Here is a 23750-nt window from a genome sequence, read left to right as displayed (position 1 = left end):
CGATGCTGTTGCACCTTATAAGAACCGACTCCGCATTCAACCAGGCTTATTCATTCAAGACTTGGCGGTGCGATTCCCCGTTTTGTGCTTTTGCAGTGACATCGGCGGCATCCAACATGTTACTTGGCTTTGCCAGCAGTTTTATAGGGAAGAGCAGCGATGGTCCGTCGCTTGCAAAGGGGTTGTCATAGACACCGGACATTTGAAGATGTCATTTTTCCTTAAAGGCCCGCCTCAACGAGGAGGAGCGTGCTACGAATTTTGATGGCCTTCGTGTGGGACACTGGGCTGTTCACCACGTGGTGACACACACCTATAATTCAGGAGATGCCCAGGCGGAACAATTGCCGGCCATGTATGCCAGGCTAACCCCGCCTGCCGTAACAACACAACCACCACCACCACCACCATGCCCTGCGTCTTTGCCCGCTGTCCCGTCGTTCACATGGTTTCGTCAGGATGAATAGAAGTTTTTCGCCTCAATATTAACAAGCTCTCGATCCAGCTTGGCCCATATCTACGCCAATTAACTATAAGACTACCAAGACATCATCACTCCGAATCGTTTAACTCGTACTATCAAACAAGAACTCACGCATTCAGTTTCTCTTTTCCTCCGCATTATAGATGAATGAAACGCACTGCTATTATCATTGCTTAACGATACCGACTGATAGAAGTTATTATTTTTTTCCTGTTAATTTCGCAAATAGACGTGAGTATTGGTTCGCTTGTTTGTCGTTCTATTCTAATACTTCAATAATATATCTGTTTTACAATGTTACCCCTCCTGAATGGGCCCACGTGTAAATGTAGTGTACTGTAATTAAATAAATAAACAAATAAATAAATAAAGAAAGAAATAAATAAATAATTGTTTTGCTCGCGCCCCGACAAAAACAAGGAGCCGCTCGTTATGCCAAGGCGAGAAAAATTAATCGGATGCGCAAATGCGTATAGAAACGTGCTTTAAGTTCTTCATAGAGCTACGAAAAAGATTACGTGAAGCCCCGGCAAGTAAATAATTACGGTGCAGAGAGTGCGGGCACGTTCGTGTTGTATCTTCACGTGTGCTGTGTGTGTGCGTGCGCACTTGTTATCGCCTCATCTGGCCTGCCTGCACCCCATCGGACTATCACTACTAGAATGTGTTCCTCGTTATCTTACTGCCATTCGGCTGCCTATAAATACAGGATACACTTTACAATAAGCGTTCTTTTTGCTCTGCTCACTATGTTGATGCCTTGCTGGTCAGGCCCTGTTATGTGCACGCCATGGCTATTCTACAATGGCAATGAATATGGACATCGCCTATACATTGAAAGATGATCCTGAACCTGACACCACGAAGAACCGAGTAACCGAGGCGATCATAGCTCACCACTACCTTCCGGACTTCGAAGAAGGCCAGGATATGTGGAAGCCATACCTTAGTAAAGTAGAAGCATACTTCGAAGCGAATGCCATTAAAGAGTCGACTAAGAAAGGAGCATTGCTGGTTGCTGCCATAAGCACGCACACGATCCAATTGCTGGCAGGGAAGGTGGCTCCACGCAAGCCGAATGCGTTGATTTATGCATCAGTCGTCGCAGTTTTGAGTGAGCACTACGATCCCAAGCAACATGAAATCACCGAAAGTTGCAAGTTTTTCAGTCGTTCTCATGCGGAAGGCGAACCTATTAATTAATTTCTGATGGACATCCACCGAATATCTGATAATTGCAATTTTAGCAGTGCTTTGGATCGCGTGTTAAGAGATCGCATTATGTGTGGTGTCTAGTCAGGCGCACTGCAGAAGCAGCTGCTTGCGAAGCGGAATTTAACGTTAGAAGAGGCTGAAGCGGCAGTCTTTTTCAGCTGAGACTTCAGATAGTGGCATGAAAAATATGATCGGATCGGCCTTGACACAAGCGTTAAAAGTGCAAGCATATCAGAAAACGCCGCAGGACGAGAGGCAGGGTGCTGCACGTCAATAATGCTCAAGGTGCGGTAGTACAAAGCATAATGAGACCGGCTGCACTTGGCCTAACGCTCGCTGTTACCGCTGTGGAGAACGTGGTCACCTTGCAAGGAAATGCCGAAGCCACGGGGCTCGCGAACAAGGCACAGCAAGGAGGGCACAAAGTAACACTCTCACGGGAACGGAAGGCTGGACAGACCACGAACACGAAGCAGCAGACATCTGAACCTTGGCCTCGGAACGAAAGGGCTGTCTTGAGCCACCGATTCGCCGAGCGTTCACTTGGTGTGGTGTGCAGCTTACCATGGAAGTCGATACTGGGTCGCCGTTTGTGTCATCCCATCCTCGTCGCCACTGTAGCATAGCCATGGTGTGCACATAGTTCCGGACCAGCAAGACATCAACGTTGTCAGAAGAGCAAAAAGAACCCTTATTGAAAAGTGTAGCCCGTATTTATAGGCAGCCGAGTGGGAGTAACATAAAGAGGAACACATGCTAGTAGTGATAGTTCGATGTGGTGCAAGCAGGCCAGATGAGGCGATAACAAGTGCGCGCGCGCGAACACAGCCCACGTGAAGGTCTTGCTGCCTGCGTTGAAGGCCTGCTGGTCCGGCGCTGCTATGTGAACGCCATGACTATGCTACATTCGGTTATAACAGCCCACACGACTGGGACAATACCCGCACCTTGTAGAGCAACCTTTCGAACATTTTGCTGCGGCCCCGTGCGTACGCAACAATATTATGCTTTTATAGCTTTGTTCTTAAAAAACGTCCACATGCATCTGCCCAGTCGGAGAAGCCCAAACCGAGCTGCACACCGCGTGAAGTCACCATCGCCGTGGCGAGGATTCTACGGTGCGGTGCCCACTTTCTCCTGATGGAAATCATGGCTCACTTCTTCTACAGGTTTGTAGAACTGTGAATTTTCCGTGAGCTCTTCTTGTTTGACAAATTAAAGTTATTAGACTACTTGCAGTTTGTGGCAATATTAGAACTATTGCATTCGCACCTATATGACAGAGTGTTTCAATATTGTGTGTGTGCCAGCCCCTCTCGTCCCATTTGCGCGTGACCAAGTACAAAGTATTTTCACTTCACCAATGCTTCGACGACGAAATAACTTTTCCATCTTTAGTGAACGTCTAAAGATGCCAAATACAAAGATCAAATTGGACATGCTGTCGACGCATATACTGACAGCTTATATGGTACTCTTATTTGTCATGTGTTCCTCACTTTTTGAGGATTATAGGGCGCAGCAGGTACACTGAGGCACAAACCACAAAGAAATGCCAGATATGTAGAGAGAGAGTGTGTGTGTGTGTGTGTGTGTGTGTGTGTGTGTGTGTGTGTGTGTGTGTGTGTGTGTGTGTGTGTGTGTGTGTGTGTGTGTGTGTGTGTGTGTGTGTGTGTGTGTGTGTGTGTGTTTCTGGTATTCCGGACGCATAAAATTCCTCCCAAGGGAACCTTGACAAAAACATACAAACAAAAAACATGGTATCTTTAGCGCATACATTCAGTTCTGTGGTTCGATGAACAAACCACTGGAGACCCCCATCGCCAGTATTTTGAAGAAAATAGGCATCTTTTATTAGAATACTAGAGAACGACAAAGAACATGCGTTGCTATACTGTTCTAAATAAGATATCTTCTTCTCCAGTCTGTCTTAAAACATGTGTATACTATTACACCTTGAAACTAGGAACATCTTTTTCTTACTACTCTGGACATATGAATAATAACGTCTGCTCTCAAAACCTCATGTCATCAATATGCGTAGCGCTCTAGCTATCCTAAACACAGTCTGCGACAGCTTTGTCTTGCTCGCAAACGTGTTTTCCCTCGTTACATTTTTGTTCGCTTCCCCTAGACTACTTAGAATACAGTTGGTGCACTACGACACACCGCGACATCAAATGATGAAATCATCTGCTAATCCTTATACTTCTGTTACTCTGCGATCAAAAAGCAAAAAAAAAAAACACAACTTAAGAAAGCACCGATGCACAGGATATATTACGTTTTTTTTAATTGAGATTTTTTCAATATTTATGCAGTTAGAAAATCAACGTTGAGAAAAGAATGTCGCTGCCTGCAGCCAATTCCACACATTCTACGTTACATGAGCGATGGTCTTTACCACTTAACTACTCAGGTTATTCTCCGCCATCCACTTTCATGTGTATTGACGTGTGATCAAGGGGGTATTACATGGCGCCATGCGAAACCATGAATGCTTTCAACTTCAGACATCACGCGAAGTACACTAACATAGAAGCATCAAGATACCAAATAATCGGCATCGGTGCATTTGGTGCTCATTAAGTTCCAGCATTGTCTGTATGTTTGTACTGAACCCGCAGTTCAGCGATGGCCGAGTGGCCTAGGATGGGCGAAAGACTGGACCTATTCAGCCTGCTGGGCTACGCCCTCTCCTTGGAATTTAACTACTACGTGTGCTACCTGTTCACCTACGGCTTCGCCGGCGCCCTGGCCAAGGCTGAAGGCATCGAGGTCCCGGGCACCGCCCCCTGCATAGCCCGATTGCACCGTTGCTCGCAGTTCTGGAGGTAGGTGCAATCTCAAATACTCAGCTAGCCACACTGAGTGCGCTCAATAGTGTCCATACTACAGTGTACTAGAAGGGGGCAGTGGAACGAACGAAGCGGCCACGCCGCATCTCGGGTGATGCTCCGACGGGCGACCGTAGCGGCGGCGCTGTAGTCACTTTGTACTTATTTGTACTGAAGCTGCGGAGAGCGTCTGCATTTGGCGCGCGCGCGTCGCAGCCTACGAAAGCGTGTAATTGCGCGTTTTGAGCGCGTTTAATGCATTACTGAGCTTCAATCGGTGTTTCAACGCCTGCTACGCGCCATGGTGCATGAGTGAATATGCAGGCGTGCCAAAATTGCGCCGAGATATTCCCTGTTCTTGGAGCCTGCCGACCCCCAAATAAGGTGACAATCGGATTTTGCGCACATGCATCTAGCTGCTCACTGATTGCTGTGCGGTTTGCAAGCAGCACTTCGAGCCGCGCTACACTATAAGTGACTACGAACACTGACTACGAAGAACTAACGAACCAGCGACGAAAGCCTACAATTCTTCTGCCGGCAGTCTCTACGATATATCAAGAGCATTGATCTCTGTATGAGCTCCAATGCGCTCGACTGTTTCATGAGTAACCGGAGTACAAATGACTCTATCGCAACATTTATATTAGTGACGGCTGAGTTCTGCCAGTTTTGCGCTGTTTCCTTAATGCCGAAGGGCTATCTTGCTTCAACAGCATGCTTCCGCGGTTACGATGCATCGGTTATGCGACCTCTGAGGGCTTAAAATACCAAGAAGGCGAGCCAGGAAGCCGAGCCGAAGGCGCGTGTTCACCTCCGAGGCACAAACTTCATGCATCAGGGCTTATCTCAATCACATTAAAATGCGCATATGTAAATATAGCCCGTCGGTTATTCTGCCTAAATTCATTACAGCCTGTTCTCACTTTCAATGGACAGCTTATATTGCACTTTTCCTGACCTTCTATCGATGCCATTAGAAAAACTTCTTTTTTACAACGTTTTGTATTATAATTTCATTGCTTTGCCTGTAAAGTGTCAAAAGTGAAGCCAGGAGGGGCGGTGGTGCTCTATGTTTTGCGAGATTATATATATATATATATATATATATATATATATATATATATATATATATATATATATATATATATATATATGAAGCTCGAACCCCGAGCGAAACGTTAATAAAGTTGCTTCGCACGCGCGTCTGTTTGATGTTTCTGTGAATATTTCATCGGACCTAGAAACCCTTTGTTGTTTTGATATATATATATATATATAATGTGTGTGGATATATATTTACACGCACAAATACGGACAGTAAAGTATCCCCTCCCCACCCGGCGCCTAGCAATTAATAACAATATCCGTGCAAGGCACCTGAGGACGACCGTTATTTGTACCGGTCGAGTTAACTTTGAGTTTCAATACCTTTGAGCCCTCGTAATGTCGAAGTCATATTTACAGCGAATTTGTAACGATACGCACCGTACACGCAGCTTCGCCAACGCGCGGTAAATGTTCGGTGTACTTTCGGCACAATATCAGCACACAGCTTTCTGAGCACAGTTAAATTCCATTAGAGCAGCTCAATTACTCTGAATAAACGAGACGCCGAATCACCACCAAAGAAACCATTAAGGCAGAAGAAATCAGAATAAGACACGCCCTTTTTGTTTCCTCTGTCTCTTTCTTCTGGCGGTCATTCGGCGTCTAGTTAATTGAGAGTAATTGTTCTAAATAGCCCAGCAATGAGTTCGGCTCAATTACACTGAGATCGTGAATATTCACGGTTGGTGTCAGCCCGTTTTCATTTTTATATTTTGCGCACTTTCCAGCAGTCACTTCGGCTACAAGAACTGATTTGCAGTATCTCTCAAAGGCATATATGAAGCAAGCATCCATTAAAAGCTTTGAAGTGTCGTCCATCAAGGCTTACGACAATTCCTACGCTTGATAATGATAGACGCGCAACGAAAGCCACATCAGTGCCCATTAGCCGGGTGCCGCCGACGAGTCCAGCAGTTCTAGCGGCCCGTTCTAGCGCGCGGCGCCGCGCGCCTTCAGTACCGAGCGACTGCAGCGCCGCCGCTACTGTCGACGCGGAAGGCATCAGGCGGCGAGGCGCGTTCACGCCACTCGACAGTTCTAGTACACTCTATCCATACTGTGCTCTCGTACGTAAAAACAAAAAACAACATTAGAGTCATTCTACTTCGTGATGGTGAATGACCAGCGGAGCTGACGGGCGCTCTCGCGCCTCTGTTCTCGTCGGCGTTCTTCATAAAAGCGTTGCTCCTCGGGCCTTCCCACTATTGGCTGTGGACAGGCACGTAGGCAAGGGGGGGAGGGGGGGGCTTGGGTGGCCCGGGCCCCCCTCCGAAATTCGTCAAGCCTTCTATAGTCCCGGGGGCAACTCTTTTTCTTTTTGCCATGGAAAGACATTCTTTCGAACAATTAGGCCATGCCACCTCCCTCCCCCCCCCCCTAAAAAAAAATCCTGGCTATGTGCCTGGCTATGGACCCATGCTTGCCGCACGACAGTGCAAGCGCAGCGCTAGACTCGACTGACGCCGTGAAACACGTACGAAAGGCGTGCCGATGTGGATCACTGTGCATCAGCGTTCTTTCTCTGTCCTGTGCCGAATCCGCACTTCCAGTACTTAAGGTTATGATCCCACCAGCCCATCAACGAATTCTGTTACACCCCACTTGAGCTTCTCGTACTGCCTCCGGATCGCCCATATTTGACCGGTCGACGATCACTGTTGATGACGTCTTCACGTGACGTCACTACATCGTGTCATCGCTCACTCGAAGGAGGTCACAAAGTTTTTTTCTGTTCGTAAACGAACGCGGGAGGAGGGCCCAGCGGTGCCATTTGCAGCTCCCCTGTAAAAAAAGACAGTAAATGTTCGCTTATCAGCAAACATGCTGCATTCACTAAATACAGGAACACCAAAGACATACACGGCAACAGCAGCACTCTTAGTGTCGTCTTGTATCGATTTCTATAACCGCAACCGTAAGGAGACATATTTCTGTGGCGTCGTTTTCCCAGAAAAACTCCCGCGTGCAGCAGGCATTGCCTTACAGGCGCATATTGGGTACTTCGCTGCTCTGTAAAATGATGATACATTAGGGCGTACCGGTTGGCTTTCGCCTACGTGTCGTCTTAGGCGAATGCTTAATGGAACCTGTCACTTTTAGCAGCGGAGATGTTCAAACCGATCGTAATATGCTCTTTGCGAACGAAAAAACTCCGCATCATGATGACGTCACCGCGCATTGCCTAGCAGCCGGTTGCATAGCTGTGCGGCTGCTCCGTTAGCACACACACGGCTCCATCTCCAGCCCGCCTGCCTGGACACTGCGCGCAACCGCTAGTTCGCGCCAGACGTGACGACGCGGCCAACTGCGCATGTGCTCCTTCGTTTCGTATAAAGCCGCCGCACTTCGGCGGCGCGCCAGACGCAGACATGGGGAGACCGCAGAAAGTTCGAACTGCCGATGAGGAAGCCGCTTACCGGGAATCGCTGCGTGCTGCCAGGCGAGGCGCAGCAGACTCTACGACGTAGTACGTCGTGGCGTCTGCTCCGCTTCCTCTCTCCATTTCGGCCGTCCACGACGTAGTGCGGCCCAAAACGGCAAGAGGCGACTGTCCTGGGCTTGAGTGGAACTTGGCAGCACTTGGGATCACATTGTATAGCTTAGCACCACCAGGCGTTACTTCGGATAACTTGGCCTTACTTAGCATCACTTCGTATGGCCAGGACCATGCAGCTAGGAACCGATAAGCTCCCCTGTGCATTTAACCTTCCGCCGCTAGTGCAAGGTACACCCGGCTCTTTTTATTTTCCACCAATGCTGTTTTTTTTTTTTTCAGGTACTTCGACCGCGGCATGCACCTGCTTATCCGAAGGTATGCGAATATTTGTTTAAATATTACTTGTCCCATACTTTTGTTAAAAGGCATGGCCTTTATTTTGCGTCCTCATGTTTCTAAAATAAAGACGCTTCATGACCGCGGCTTCATGACTCGCGGTTTCATTCATTCAGACCTACATATGTATTCATTATGCGCGTGATATTTTTGTCACATAGATCGCCGAAAACGGTTCTGTCAAGCTTGGCTACAAACAAGTCACTTAAGTAGCTTAGCCAAGTCTGACAGAACCGTTTCCGGCGACCTATGTGACAAGAAAAGCACGCGCATGTTTAGATTTCTTGACGACCTCCTCTTTATTCTTGACTGTGACCCCATGTCCTGTGCCCTAGATATCCTCAATTCCATCAAGGAGTGGTCCAAACCTCCCCTTGTTAACTTACGAATTGCGAACACTCTCAGATTTTTAGACATAGCGTTCACTTTTCACCAAGACCACGCCTGTTGAGCGTGCCAGGCCAGAAGCAACAAACCTCTGCTTCGGTACCACTCCGCCCACACAAAACTCGTTAAAAGAGGTATTTTAAACTTGTGCTTTCGCAATTCATTACAAAAGCCTTGCCCACATCAAATGGCCGCTAGTTTTAAAGCGCAAGCAGAGCGACGTTCGCATGCCGGCTACCCCTCTCACATACAGGTTTCAGTCGCGGAAAGTTTGGTCAAGAAGCTTCAATTCTCGGATCAAGTCCTCCCACATGTTGAGCCAGTAAGGCCTCAGAGGCTTACTGCAGTTCCGTATCTACATGGAGTCTCCCACAACTTGAAAAAGGCTGGGGAGCGGGCCAATGTGAAGGTTGTTTTTCCGGCCTCGGAAAGGCTGTCGTACTTGTGCATTAAGGATGTTTCATATGCAAAACTAGGTTGTTCAAAAAGGCACAAAATCCCGTTCGTCGCGTGTATACAGCAAATGTAATCTATCACATAGCCCTTTCATGCGACAAGCAGTACATAGGACAAACTGGCCGCTGTATCAATGACCGTGTCCGGGAACACGCTTGTAACGTCAAGAATGGTCGTGATGGATTCTTAGCATTGCACTGCAGCCCGTGTGGCTGCAAACCGATTTTGCATGACACCGTTATCGTTGAAAAAAAAAACAGAAATAAAACGACAAGAGAAATTATCGAGGCACACAGGACTTGTAGAATAGGGCTGAAGTGCATCAGCACTCCCTCTCTCGGACCTTGTCAAAACGAATTGTCTTTCGTGAGAATGTGAGTCTTTAGCGCATGGCAGTCGTGGGCTTCTTGAATGATTTGTTTGTTTTTCGCATTTCGAGAGTATATATGTGTATGCTCCTCGAAATATACCTTGTTGGAAGTAAGCGCTCGTCTTCGCCCCTTCTCTTGTCCTGTGTCAAATTTTCCTTTACGTGATCAGCAAAACGCATCGCACACCTGACATGAATGTGCAAACTCGAGCGCCAGAAACTCACGAGCAAATCTGGCATTGGCTCCGTCGGTGTTCGCACGGATTTTTCGCCGTTCGTAGTCGGCTCGACCGCCTCCGGGTTGAGTGCGCATGGCTCGTTTCGTCGCTGATTCCCGCTCATTCTTGCGTCGAGCATAGTCCGGATCTGCCCACTGCTTTGCCGCTGCTTCGTTGACCACGAAGACTGGATCGGTTCGCGGTCGACGACTACGTTCTTGATCGGTGACACGCTGAGCCTCGCGATAAGCAGGCTGTTCTTCGAGTGTACGGACATTCCAGAACTGCCTCGGCACTGCGAGGCGCGGCTCCATTTTAACGATTACAAAGACGCGCACATGCGCAGTAACTCTATTTATGACGTATTTTATGGCGTAAATGGTTGCTAGGCGACACCAAATTCAAACATGGCGCGGTCTCTACGCAGCTGCTGCGCGGCGCATCCGCCACTTGGCGTGACGTCACCACAGCGGTCGCGGTAGGCAGGCGCGGCGGCACCTCCGTCGGCTTGGCGGCGGCGTGGCAGTGGCGTAGCAGCTAAAGTCCCTGAAACTTCGTAAAGTAGCGACATACGTGCATAAAAGCGCGCCTCCTCTCTTTTCCCTCCTCTGCCCTCTCCGAGGCTGACGCCCCGTCGGCATTGGCCAACTGCCGTCACGTGGGACAGCGCGCCGCGTTCGTTTGTTTACAGTCGCTCGCGACTGCCATCTTTGCTCTCGAAGTGCGGGCTCGCTGTTTCTCAGCGCACGTGTTCTATGGATACGCACTTTCCATACCGCGTGCGTTGTGCTCTGTGATAGCTTGCACACAAGACCGACGTCGCGGTTGGTTGCCATGGCCTTCTGCTGCGCTTTCTGATGCTGAAACAAATAAAGCGAAGGCAAAAACCGTCCGGGAAGCGCAACGAGTTGCGAAGGAAGGCTTGGTTACACCGAATCGGAAGATTGAACTTTCGGCCGACGCTTTCGACGCGACTGTGCGAGGTAAGTTGCTATCCTCCCACTATAAGTACTCGTCGAGGTTCGCGCAAATAGCTGCGTGCTATTACGCCGTAGACAGGTGTCAGTTAATTGTGCAGTACGTCGCTATTCCTCACACGTTTTATTGCTGCTTCTGTGGGGTATGTAATCAGTGTTTTTTTTTTTTTCAAGAATATATGGTTAGGTTTTCTGCTTGACGTGATGCGCCTACTGGTTTGAGTTTGCGGTATTGGTTTGTGCGCCTAGCATGGAACGCCGACTGACGATCGAAAATGTGCTTGCGGAACTGCAGAGATTCGGCGCAGTTCTATTGAAGAAACATAGCCGCAGTTTGACAACTCACATTAGGAGTGGTACTCTCTGTTCTTGTTGCGTGCTCGGTTGTTTTTGTTTTTTTTTTTTCCTGGAGCAAAGAGCTTTCTCTGGCTCTTGTACGTCGACAGATCCGCCGGTGGACTTGCGATAGAAGGTAGGTAGGCAAAGCGTGCGTGCCCAACCGAGTCGCAAGGTGCGTTCATCGTTTAGGAACCTCACGTACACGTGTTATTTAGCGGGAAGGTTTACGTGCCATTTCGTGTGGAGGTTTATATCCGCGAGTGGCTTTCCGCCGCGGTGGAGCAGAGGTTATGGTGCTCGGCTGCTGACCCGAAGGTCGCGACCGACCGCGGCGGTCACATTTCGATGGAGGCGAATAGCTTGAGGCCAGTGTGCCGTGAGATGTCAATGCTCGTTAAAGAACATCAGATGGTCAAAATTTACCGAGCCCTCCACTACGGCGTCTCTCATAATCATATCGTGGTATTGGGACGTAAAACCCCAGATGATATTATTATCCGCGAGTGGAGCTCTCGCGAAGGAAACGTTTACGGTGGCAGCTGGCTATAGTTTATTCTTTCGCTTGCTCGTTCATTGAGCAGCGAGAATAATTCGTATGTCAAGTACGCCTACGAGGCGCACTTGCGCACTATGGTTGGTGCGTCTAATCTCTTAACGAATCAACCAACGCTGTCTTGACTGGAAATGATGTACGCCTTCTGGCGCATTCTTCTTTCAATGAAGCTCCGAGCTGCTGCTTGAACTGACAGTCATTTTCTAAATAAATATTAGTCGCCACTCTTTAATTAGCATAATACTGCCAACACCCATTGCCCATGTGTTTCTTGCACTCTAAAAACTGTCCGTACCCGAGTCTTCTTGCCCCTCACCAACAACCGTCGTCTGGCTACTTTGCGCTTGCTTTCTTGAAAACTCGGCGGTCGCCGCTTTCCTATCAAGGTGCTGTTTCATAACAGGCACGCCATTCGTGCCTGGAAGTACGGTGCGCCCGGCGATAACGCAAGGAAAGACACGCGAGATTGATGGTTATTGTTTCGGGACAGGAATACGCCTCTTAGCACGCAGAGATTTGGCGAAAAAGAAAAAAAAAAACAAGCGAGCCAAACGCTGGAAATCGTTTTGTGGGAAAGAGATGCCTCAAATACGCCCCCTTTTATACTGCAGTGTACGGTGCTACATAATACAGGCACGATAGCGGCGTTAACTATATTTACTCAACCGATGCTTCGGAACGGCTACCTCTAGTGCGTACTGGCAGCCTCAGTGCGTCATTGGTATCGACGAATTCGCCTCGCGAGGATGACGTATACAATGTATAGGTTTCAGAAGGCTTCATAGAGCGGGACATTAACGTTCAACATTACGCATGTCTTTTACAAACGCGTCCTAACATCTCCTAAACAATATATAATTTTTAAAAAAGGATACCAAGAGCTAGACGGCTAGTGCGAATGCTTGAAGCGCTCCGCCTGGCAAGCAAGCGCTCTCTTTGCGAAGCGTCGTCTGCTACGCGGGAGCAAGGTAGGTGGCGCCATGCTCGAAAAGAGAGTGCGAAGGAGAGGAGAACGAGGAGGAACGTGAGCGGAGGAGGAAAGTGTCGCTACTTTACGAAGTTTCAGGGGCTTTAGTAGCAGCGGCGCATGCGTGGCATGGGTAGCGAGGCGCGGCGAGGCCAGGTGGTGCGCAGCTATGGCGGTCGCTATGCCAATGGCGCGGCGAGGCTTTCTCTGGTCGACAGCCATTTTCCTGATTTGACCAACAGCTTCGCTTCTAAAAGATCCTTACCAAACACATACATAGATGTTTTCTGAGCGCAGGTGGCGCTCATTGGAGCAAACACCAGAAACGTCATGCAAGCCTATCAGAGAAAAAGATACATACATTACAAGTAGCGACCATCGGTAAATCGGAGAAGAACGCCGCCGGAATCAACTGCTTATATGTTTCTCTTGATTTGGCGATGGCGGAAACGACATGTAGCCTGTTATTTACCGCCTCACATCAATACGGTTCTGGCGGTACACGCAGGTACTTCTACGAGCCCGTGCTAGGTGGCAGACGCACCGCCTCCCGGATGCTTTTGGGCACGGCGGTTGCCTTCACCTTCACCATCACCTGGCACGGCTTCGACTCCCACAGCGCCGTCTGGTGCGCGCTCAGTGCGCTAGGTGTCGCCCTCGAAGTCGTCACCATCGAGATCAGAAAGTGTACACCCGTCAAGAAGTTCGAGGTACGGCGCCGTTACGCCACTTGGCAACAACATCAACGCGATTGGCCAAAGGGCTAGCTGAGAGATGCAGGTTTAGGTGCGTTGGTCTTTCAGGGTAGCAAACAGAAGCAGTGCAACAAAAGAGTTTATTATTATTATTATTATTATTATTATTATTATTATTATTATTATTATTATTATTATTATTATTATTATTATTATTATTATTATTATTATTATTATTATTATTATTTGGACACACAAGGGCATAAACGTAATAGGGAGGGAGCAGGCAGTCAACTGCCACTTAGAGGGGCAAAACGCCTGCCTACTCCTTCGGGAAGTGGTTATATAAAGGAAGTGAATATAGGAAGCATAAATAGGAAAAATTAGCAATGCAAACAAACAACAATGACTGTGTCGCAAATGAGTAGCTGCACGAAAAAAATACATGTAAACGCTAGGACTAGTAAGTTTTGTTCATGGAAGTTGGCAGGGCTCAATAGGCTTCGTCACGACGAGCATCGGGCCCTCCCGGAAACTCTCACCAAGCCAAACAAGACGTAAATTCAAGAGAACATGGAATATTGTTCTGTATTAGTTCCAGTTTGTACCATTACATGTATTAAGCCATCCTTGTATTTTATTTCTTTTATGTCTACTGCCCCTCCTGCTTGGGCCAATTGGCCCGTGGTATTTTGAAATAAAAAAAAATTAATATTGGAAGGATCGGAAGTGGTAACACAGAGAATGTCGCCCGAGCCAAAGTTTTGGCCAAGGGATCTGTCTTAGAGCACCTAGACAGTGCAGTCAAGGGCCCCTGCTTCGTCGTTGACTTTCCTTGACAAAAACAATTCCCTTTGTCAAAGCGGTGGCTCCAGAGATATTTATGGTCACCTACCTTCACAGGGTGGAACTACTCACAATATTTTTAACAGCGAAGCTATTTAGGCTCTCGGTAACTTGTGCTCCTTCGTAAAAAACTACCGTCGTCATGAACCGGAACGCCCTCTCTTCATTCTCTTTAGAGTTAAACTGTTTAAGGTATTGGTAACTTGTGCTCCATATTGAAAATCTCCTCAGGTGGGTATGCGCGACCGGAATTGGGCTACCCGCACTACCGTGTGCAGCAATTAAGTGCCAGTGTCAAACGAAAACGAACACGTGAAAAAGAGAAAGAAAGAAAGAAAGGAAGGAAGGAAGAAGGAAAGAAAGAAAGAAAGGAAGAAAGAAAGTAAAAGGAAAGAAAGAAAGAAGAAAGAAAGAAAGAAAGAAAGAAAGAAAGAAAGAAAGAAAGAAAGAAAGAAAGAAAGAAAGAAAGAAAGAAAGAAAGAAAGAAAGAAAGAAAGAAGGCGGTAAAAAGAAATAGGAACAGAAAAACTGAGATAAATAAAAGGAATAAAAAGATAAAAAGATAGAAAGACAAACAAAGACATAGAGAGAGACAGAGAGCAAGACAAGAACAGAAATAAACAGAGAAGTAAAGAGAGACAAACAAAGAGAGAGAAACAAAGGCAAGGCAGCCAAATAAAGATAGAAAGAGCAAGAACGAGAAAAAATTAATAGAGCAAGCAAGAAAGAAATGCAAAGAAATACAAAAAACACATAAAAGAAACAGAGGAACAGAGAAGAAAGAAAAAAAATAAAGAGAAACAAGGAAGGCCGCCTAGCTGCACTCTTCATTAAGTCTTGAGACCACTAATGCCAAGCTGCCCTAATTTTTTTCTCGCGTGAAACTGTGTTCCTCTTTTGCAGGGACATTTTTTTCCTCGCTTCCAATTCGTCGCCTTCAATGTGTGTATTCGATTTTCTCGTATCTTTGCTGACACCATAGGGCCGCTACCTGGCGTCACCTGAGCGGATGCGAATGACCAAGTGCCTGTTAGGCTCTCCGCATTTCGTGCTCACAATGTGTGCCTGCATCTTCCACCTTGCGCGAGTAAAGGTGTGCCTCGTCATCTGTAGGAGGATCCTGACCGGTAAGTCTGTTACCCGTCCCCACTTGATTTTCCTTCCCTGCAGCGCGTTGCTCTGGCCACTACCCGCCCATGTCCCGAACGTGAGGTCGAAAGTTCGATTTCCCTGGCTGCATTTCGGCGGACGCGATGTGCCAGAGACACCCGTTTGGTCTAGGTAGACGGCAAGGAACGCCCGGTGGATGATGTTCATCTGAAACTCTGCGAAGCAATGTCCTCAGCGCACAATTGTTACATTTCGGCGTTATACTATATTGACAGAGAGTTTGAGAATTGGGGCCCCAAGGAGCTTGGGGACCCAAGAAGCTTGCGAGCCGCCAGGGCGCATGCGCAGAACCCAAGCCACTCTTGGGCTCTTGCGCTCGCGTTAACCCAAGACGCAAAAATCGAAAACCAGCGTGGGTCCCCAGGGCGTCCTGGGCCACCAGCGAGACGACACAGACGCAGCGCGTGCCATGGCGCAGTACGGACACCGTTTCGCATGATTTCAGTTTCGTCACGAGTGGCGCTCCGTGCGCTTGACCTAATGCAGCCTGCGTTCGGCCCAATTCTCAAACTCTGCTGATCATCTGAACACAACAGCAGGCTGCCCAACGCAGCTTGGGGACCCAGAGTCTTGGGTCCCCAATTCTCAAACTCTCTAATAATTTACCTGCTCTGATAAAATGAGTAGCAGGTAGAGTGCAAGTGGCCTAAGTGTCATGCGCGGAGAGAACGTGTTAGAAATATTAATGTGTGATTTGAAACGCTCAGACTTATTCACACATGCGACCAGTCGCTCGGCGACTGGTCGCAGGTGGCCGCTTTCAGTTGCACAGCGACTGCTTTGGGTCAGTTGCTCCCTGCTTGACCTTTCAGTCGCGCGACTTCACTCGCACACCTCTGAACCAATCAGATGCGCAGGAACAAAGCATCTGCCCGATTTGCGAGGCAATGACAGTGCAATGTCGCCTTCAGTCGCTTTACGGCCGCCAGTCACAAATGGCCGAGCGACCGGTGCTAGTCGCAGGTGTGAATGGGCTCTTGGATTTGGAACCAACTTCAACTATATATAGGTTTCTAAGCAAGAGAGATGTCACTGGTGGTCATCTGTACGTAGTTAAAAGCCGGACTGGCCCTTTTTTTTTTTAACACGGACACCTATCGGCACTAATTACATACACCTTTGATGGCTTTAATTTTATATTCCCGTAATATTCATCTGCGAAACCAATATGATGCCTGCGTTCCTATAGTTGAGATGCCCTCAAGGCTATACTCGATAATATGACCGTAACAGCAGAGTACTGCAATGTATACGCCTCAATGTGGCATTCGATTGATACTTGCCCGGTATTCGCGAGGGCAGTGAATACGTTGTTGTTGTTGCCCTTGGGATAAAGCGTTAGATAAAGCGATCCCAGCTGCTCACAAGAAAACTGTCTGCCCTTTCAATGCACTCATTCGAATAAATGCCGTTATTTATCGTGAGAGTTAGTTCCCCCGTATCCTAAGTAAACTAGTGCTCCTATATCATATGTATTCAACATACCTCATCATTTGAATAAGAACCATCGATTTCATACACGTTTTATTTTTAGACGACTTTTTTTAGGAATATTCGGAAAACAGACAGTAGCCTACCGGAAGTGCTCGGAAGAGAAACAAGAGTGTCACTCGTTGCTAGTGCCACTAATAGAGCAATATACCAAGTACTTTATGTGCACGCCTTGAATAATTTCTATGCACGTCTTTAAAAGGTCATATGCCCTTTCGCCTTGAAGTCGTCTAAAGTGCATAAGGGACTACGCTTCTGCTCTGGTAGCACAAAATTACGGAAGTGCGAACCGGAGTCCTTTTTCTATTTTAAATTAAAATGCGCTATCTATGCAATCTCGACAGGAAACTGTCCGTTCGTGCGTCCCTATGTCATAATATTTTTTCTTTAATATCTGCGGTTTTACGTGCCAAAACGTTGATTTGATTGTGAGGCACGCCGTAGTGGAGGGCTCCGGAAATTTCGACTATCTGGTGCACTGACATCGCACAGCACACGGGCCTCTACCACCAATTCGCCCCCACCTAAATGCGACCACCGCAGCCGGGATCGAACCCGCAACATTCGGGTCAGGAGCCAGGCACCGTAACCACTGATCCGCTGCGGCGCATGTCCCTGTGTCACGTAAGACAGTCAATGCTCTAAAGAAATAAATAAATAAAACACAGCAATTTCTCTTCGCGGTGCTCGGTATTCACTCCAGGCCCCCACGATCCAAATTTATTTATTTATTTATTCATATTTTCATTGTTTGTTTGTTTGTTTGTTTGTTTGTTTGTTTGTTTGTTTGTTTGTTTGTTTGTTTGTTTGTTTGTTCAATCACCCTAAGGGCCCACTAGGGGCATTACATAGGGGGGGGAGGTCGGCTCACCCACGATTGCGGGTCGTGAATGTACCTGAATCATAGGAATCTGTTGTACCCGTCGTGCAAAAGAAATGTAAAAAGAAATACACTTCCTGTGAAGGCTTCGTTGAATTTCGTGGTAGTGGAATAGAAGCCCTCTCTAGAACAAGATGTAATGCCGACATGGAGGCTCATGCAAGTCAGGAAAATTTAGACTACGCGAATATTTGATACCAAGGGCACTCTTCGGTGGTCGTGGGGTGCACCTTCCATGGGGCCGTTCCAAACGCTAACCAACGCTAGAAAAAAAAAAGATGAAAGACACCATGCTGATGCGGCCCTACAACAACAGTCCAGAGAAGGCGTCAACCTACAATAAATAAATCTCTGCGCTTGCGCGTCACTCAGAAAACTCCCAAAGGTGGTTCTGCGTGGATTTTTTTTTTTTCTGTCTCTTAAGCGTTTTGCAAAGTGTCATTGCTCGTAAATTAGGGGAGTCTGGGTGTAGGCCGGTTGGTGATTCATAATCGCCAACTGAAAACTGTTCATTTAGTGAAACAACGTCGAGTTTATGTAGATCAGAAAGAAGTGCGCACCGCAAAACAGCAACAAGATAACACGACAAAAAAAAACAACCCAAAAAAACACAGGACAACCTTCGAGAAGAGTGGGTAACAGGTGTTAGATAAACGCCTGAAGACAACTAAGGAGAAGAGTACTTAGAATCACGTGGAACGGAGACAAGTTCATTCTGGGTAACATGAGACTGACGGCGAACTAACGCAGTCACTATCCGACAACAACCGCTTCGTGTTGTCTTTTTTCTGTGTCCCTTGTGTCCTTCCGGTTACCTTTGCTAATTGCGATTACCGCTGCGCGAAAAGGAATGTCTACGAACCACACGAGTACTCATACCACCGTGTGGTTCCGACTTCCCTGGTGGGCTTACTCACTTAGAGGATGTGGGACTTCGGAGACTTCGCGCTGGGAGGGGGGGGGGGGCGGGGGGGTGCTTACACCGGCAGTAACATTACCGCGCAGCGTAGGGAACCACATGCCACTTTTGTGACACTTATAACTAAAGTGGACGTGACACACAATTGTGTGGTCGTGCCCGGGGCTAGAGCGAGCTCGCCTTCGTCACCTCGGAGCAACCGGTCGCCCTCCGGACTAACAAGGGTGACCACAAGGGCCATTCCACCGATCCCTGTTAGTCTTTATGCATGAGAGCATGAGTTCAACTTGCTTGTTTACATGTGACGCGCCTCTACTGATAATCATGTAAATATGTTATACCTAAGGGCAGGCGAATATCTTTCGGGGGGAGGGGGGGAGGGAGGGGGGCACTTGCTTAAAACCTTGGCTATTTGAGAAAAACACCTATTTTCATTATTTGCTTTTGGTAAAAACGCCTACTTTACCAAAATTTCGGGGGGGGGGGGTGGGAAGCACCCCTCTGGCTACGGGCCTGCCTAAGGGCAGTCTTTCGAATTAAAAATACCTTGCTCGAACATAGATGCATATTTTGCGTAACTTGCAGGATTTCCATTCCCTATGGTTCCCGTATTGGTGGTCGTCTACAGCGGCTGCCATGTTGCCTTGGACGTGGCCGAATGGGAAGCAAGGGCGAAATCCAAGCGGAATCGTGTTGCGCCGTGAACCGCCGCACTCCAGGATGTTGCGGAACAATCTGGAATTTCATTCATCGCTTCTTCACTCATCTTTCTTTCAAATTCTTTTTCTGATTTTTGTCTTGCCCCTTTGCAACACGCTGTCCTCACTTAGAGACTCAACTTACTTTTGCCATTCCTCTGTGTCATTGGAAATGAAGAGACCACATACAGTGAGGTAATAGTACACTAAACATTCTTGTTGCCTAAAGTTTCTTTATGTCACTTGTAAGTGAAATATATTGCGACGTACGATCGCTTTGGTGAAGTCATTGCCATGTTCAAGAAGACGTTAAATGTGGGGCGTGTCGGCAGAAATTTCAAGATACCTTTTCCCTTTTCCTTTTTAGGAATGCTCGCCGCCAGCCGATAACTATCGCGTATAATTTGAAGGGGTGGTTGAATTTGGCATATGATGAAATATAGCATGACTGACAATACAACAATCAGATAATTATTTACGTTTTAATTAAAATTAATTGCTGTGAAATACACTATAATTTATTCTAACACTTCCAATTGCTTCAAGTTTGGTCTCCAGAACCTTCGTATAATGTTATGTAAATTTCGCGCATTTATAGACCTTCGATCATAATGCGTCTCGCAAAGGGTGACGGTGGAACTATGTCGGAGTGTTTTTACAACGGTTTCTGGCGCTGAGGTGACGGCGGTGCTAACGTACGGCATTGTGTTTTACAAAGTACGTGACAGTAATGCCACGGCGCAGCGTGCAAGAATTAGCGTTTGAGGAGGTTTAAGCGTTACAAAGTGCTCGCGCGGCATGAGCACAGAACGGGAAAAGCCTTTGCCAATGTCTCGTGTACGTTTCTGAAATATGGGTAACTATGGAAATTCCGAAAATGTTAGAACATCGCTTCGCGTGTTGCTACGCTGGCTCTCATGTTCATAATTGCAATGACCTGACAAAGTTGTATACTTATTTTTTGTCTCTCATATACAATGATTCAGCCATAAATTTCTGAATGATTTAAGATTTAAAATTTATTATTTACACGTGCTGTAAGTTACACCAAAGCCATGAGCATCTTGGACAAGTGTACAGGACGTAATGGTGTGCAACTTTGCAGTTGATAAGTGTCACGGTGAGCAGAATCGTGCCTTACGGTGACCTGAGGGAGCCACTTTACCACCTACACTAACGTCCCTCTATCACGCGACAGCTCGTCTTCGACTGCAGCGCAGCCGGTAAAATGGCGTAAGAGAAGACAAGAAGTAAGCAACAGGACAAGCTATATAGTGTGTGTATTTACGTTCTTGCACACGCATCAGCAGATTAGTGAGCGTGTCATGTGTGTATCTACGTTCTTGTACTGACTGTGCTACACTGGAAAAATCACTTTAAGATGACGTACTAATAAACGCATATTTCTACACTGATTGTCTACAGTATCTTCAATTTACCTGGAAGCTATACATGAGGCTTGAAGTCAGAGATAATAGGGGACCTGAAGAGCTCTGAGCTTCTTGCAGTAAGCTCCTTCCTGTTTCCGTCATCTGTGCTTTCCATTCCATTCTTCCCCACGCTGCTGAAAGATGTTAAGCTGCTATCAGTGCTCTCGACACATGCGATTATACACAAGAGAAGCTACCTCCCTTCTTATCTTTCACTCAACCTCCGTATCTTTCACTCAACTGCGTCTCCGTGAGCGCAGTTGTTCACGCTGTAGTTTTAGAGGGACCAAATGCTATGTGCCTGTCTGCCCGTACTCGTACCAGCCTAGTGCTGATTGCTTTGAAGTCTCCGCAGTTAAATGTCACGGTTCAGGAACAGATCGCAAGTGTTTTTCCCCTCCGGCAAAACCTTCACCGATGGCAAAATAAATTCACGCCAGCGGCGCGAGTGGAGCCAACAACAGCTGCACAGCGCGCGGAATTTCCACCACGTAAAACTTCGCATACGTCATCATTGGGAGCACCTTGATGCGCAGATACATAAACCACGGCGACAATAGCATGTTTTATGCGCGTACGTCTCTGCCACGAGTGCATATGTGGTAGCTACGACCCCGTCTCGTCCCGCGCGAAAGCTACGTAAACAAAAGACGCCTAAAAGCCTCACGAAACATCTGTCATGGTTATTTGTCCACGGAGGCCTCGGATATAAAAAATATTTCTCAAGTTGCAGTTATCTATTTCCTATATTTGATGCAACACGTATAGGTCACAGAGTAAACATGCCAATGCGGCTCAGGCCGGTACGCGAAAGGTTATGCAGGCTTCGGGACAATAGACTATCTTTCGAGAATCTAGAACAGCAGAATCATTTGACGCAATTGCAAATTGCAAATAACAGTATAACGTCGGAGTCAGGACTGGCCGATCTATTAATAATAAAATAATAATAATAATAATAATAATAATAATAATAATAATAATAATGCCTTTTATTTCTTTGAATGATGAATGATGTTTTTCTTCCTGCTGAAATTAGTCCGGGAGAGCGATACCATGCAGTCATATTACGCATAGAGAAATGGAAAGACAGGGTGGCAGAGGGTACAGGAAGGAGAGAGAGAATACTTGGACTATATCCACTTTGCTACCCTGCACGTGGCGTGGGGAATGATGGATAATAGAGAGATAGAGAGAGAGAAAGAGAGATAAAAGTAGAGAAAAGTGAGCGTACACAAGTCACAACACACATGTACAGTACAGCGTGTCTACAGACGATCACTTGATTGCGCTGGCTCCAGAACTGCAGGAGAGCTCGTGAAGGTTTCTTGGCAGAACACCCAGTTCCGCATCTTCTTCAGTACATTAATGAGTTGACGCACGGATATGTCCTTTAAATGTGTTCAAAGCTCTTTGGCGTTCGTAAGGTACCGACTGGCAATAACAACCGACACCAAATAAAAAAAAACATTAAAGAACTCACAGGGTCTTCAGTCGACTCGAAGGCGAAAGGCATCTTCCTCTTTTTCTTCCAAGTCAATGTTCTCTAAAAGGGGCTTTTAAGACCATCTAGTACAGTTGCAACCGGCTTGGTATACACTGTTCATTAAGTGTACCACTTTAAAAGTTTTTTTAGAGAACAGTTAACTTTCAAATTGGTGCTTCCTAATGTTTGCTTCACGCTTATCAAGGCTGCTTTGACAATTTTATTTGCAATGTATATACATTGAAGTGCAATGAAAGGAAGAACGTAGTGGCGGGGCCTTGTGGTAAAATCCGTGACCCGGTTCGATTACGGCGCGAACCCTGAGATTCTTTTATTAAGGCGAAAGCCTTAGACGCCTTATCAAACACTAAAGAAGAAGAGAGAGAAGAATGGAGACAAGAAGAAGCATAAAAGACAGGCACGGAGGTTAGCCAGGGCTGAAATGTGACCGTTGGCGTCGACACCAGTGATGCAAAAAATAGTCATGATGCGATCATGTCACCACGACGTCACATATCGGCAAGATTAGTGACGGCATCATGACGCGCAGTGACGTCATCACATAAGATCATCGGTTGGTCATAGGTAGGCAGATCCCGGAGGCACGTGAGGCGAAGAGAACTTGTGATTCCTCTGAACCCGGAGGCAGTGCAAAACCACGCTAGCTTTAGGTGGTGGATGTATCAATGCAACGGAATGAGCAAGAAAAAAAGAAGATTGCTGTCGCCTTCGAATCATCGTAGGTTAATGCAAAAGGGAAACTGTGATTTTTAGTTCTTCGCACCTGCCAGGATGTCTCGCTGGCGGATAACGCCGCCGAAGACGTACGACAGCGGGTTTTCTGAGACGCGAGCTCTGTAAAGCTGTCGCGTTAATATATTCTGCCTTACTACAAACCACAAGTATAATGTATCAGTAGGACGTCATGCGTTCGTTTAGTTAAGGGAGGGCAACGGACGATGAAGTATGGGAGGTGAAAGACTAGGTGTGTTTTGAAAGTGGAAATCTTTCATGGGCGAAGTGCACACGAAGCGTCGACGCGGCGCTGTTCCTGGCTGTTTTCATCTAGATTAGTCACACGAAAGACGTTTGAAAGCTTACCCCTTTAGCATTTCAGACTACTGTAGAGGAGTTGCAAAAACGCGGATGAAAGAACGCTGAGCAGTCGTATGCACCAAGACTCGTAGTTCCACAGCCGGGTGTCCACTCTTGAAAATGTCTTAGGTTCAAAGATGGCACTCCTCGTATGATAAATTCTGTGGCAATAATAACGTTGAACGTGTTAGCCTAAGAATTCCAATGAACGATAAGTTGCAACTATAAAAGGAAAGCTCGAAAAAGTTGGCTTCGCATTTTATTTTCGAATATGAATCGTTCGTGCGTCGTAGT

The 23750-nt window shown here is 47.0% G+C and overlaps 1 protein-coding gene across 7 annotated transcripts in view; it reads left to right on the top strand.

Moving 5' to 3' along the window:
• LOC119373850 (protein-cysteine N-palmitoyltransferase Rasp) overlaps window positions 1–19734 on the top strand; it is a 149517-nt gene extending 129783 nt beyond the window's left edge. The window contains exons 8-13 of one of the 7 annotated variants that reach the window (XM_049410919.1): window positions 2753–2868; window positions 4327–4533; window positions 8423–8458; window positions 13255–13456; window positions 15270–15414; window positions 19333–19734. In XM_049410919.1, coding sequence (XP_049266876.1) covers window positions 2753–2868; window positions 4327–4533; window positions 8423–8458; window positions 13255–13456; window positions 15270–15414; window positions 19333–19451 — 825 coding nt within the window. In that variant the 3' untranslated portion in view covers window positions 19452–19734. The remainder of the gene's footprint in view (window positions 1–2752; window positions 2869–4326; window positions 4534–8422; window positions 8459–13254; window positions 13457–15269; window positions 15415–19332) is intronic. The other 6 variants (XM_049410925.1, XM_049410923.1, XM_049410924.1 and 3 more) reach the window with 6 other exon arrangements.
• Window positions 19735–23750: the final 4016 nt, after the last annotated feature.

Source organism: Rhipicephalus sanguineus, chromosome 11 (assembly GCF_013339695.2).
Source record: "Rhipicephalus sanguineus isolate Rsan-2018 chromosome 11, BIME_Rsan_1.4, whole genome shotgun sequence".
NCBI classification, from domain to species: Eukaryota; Metazoa; Arthropoda; class Arachnida; order Ixodida; family Ixodidae; genus Rhipicephalus; species Rhipicephalus sanguineus.
The sequence above is the reverse complement of the archived record's forward strand: the minus strand, read 5'-3'. Positions and strand labels throughout refer to the sequence as shown.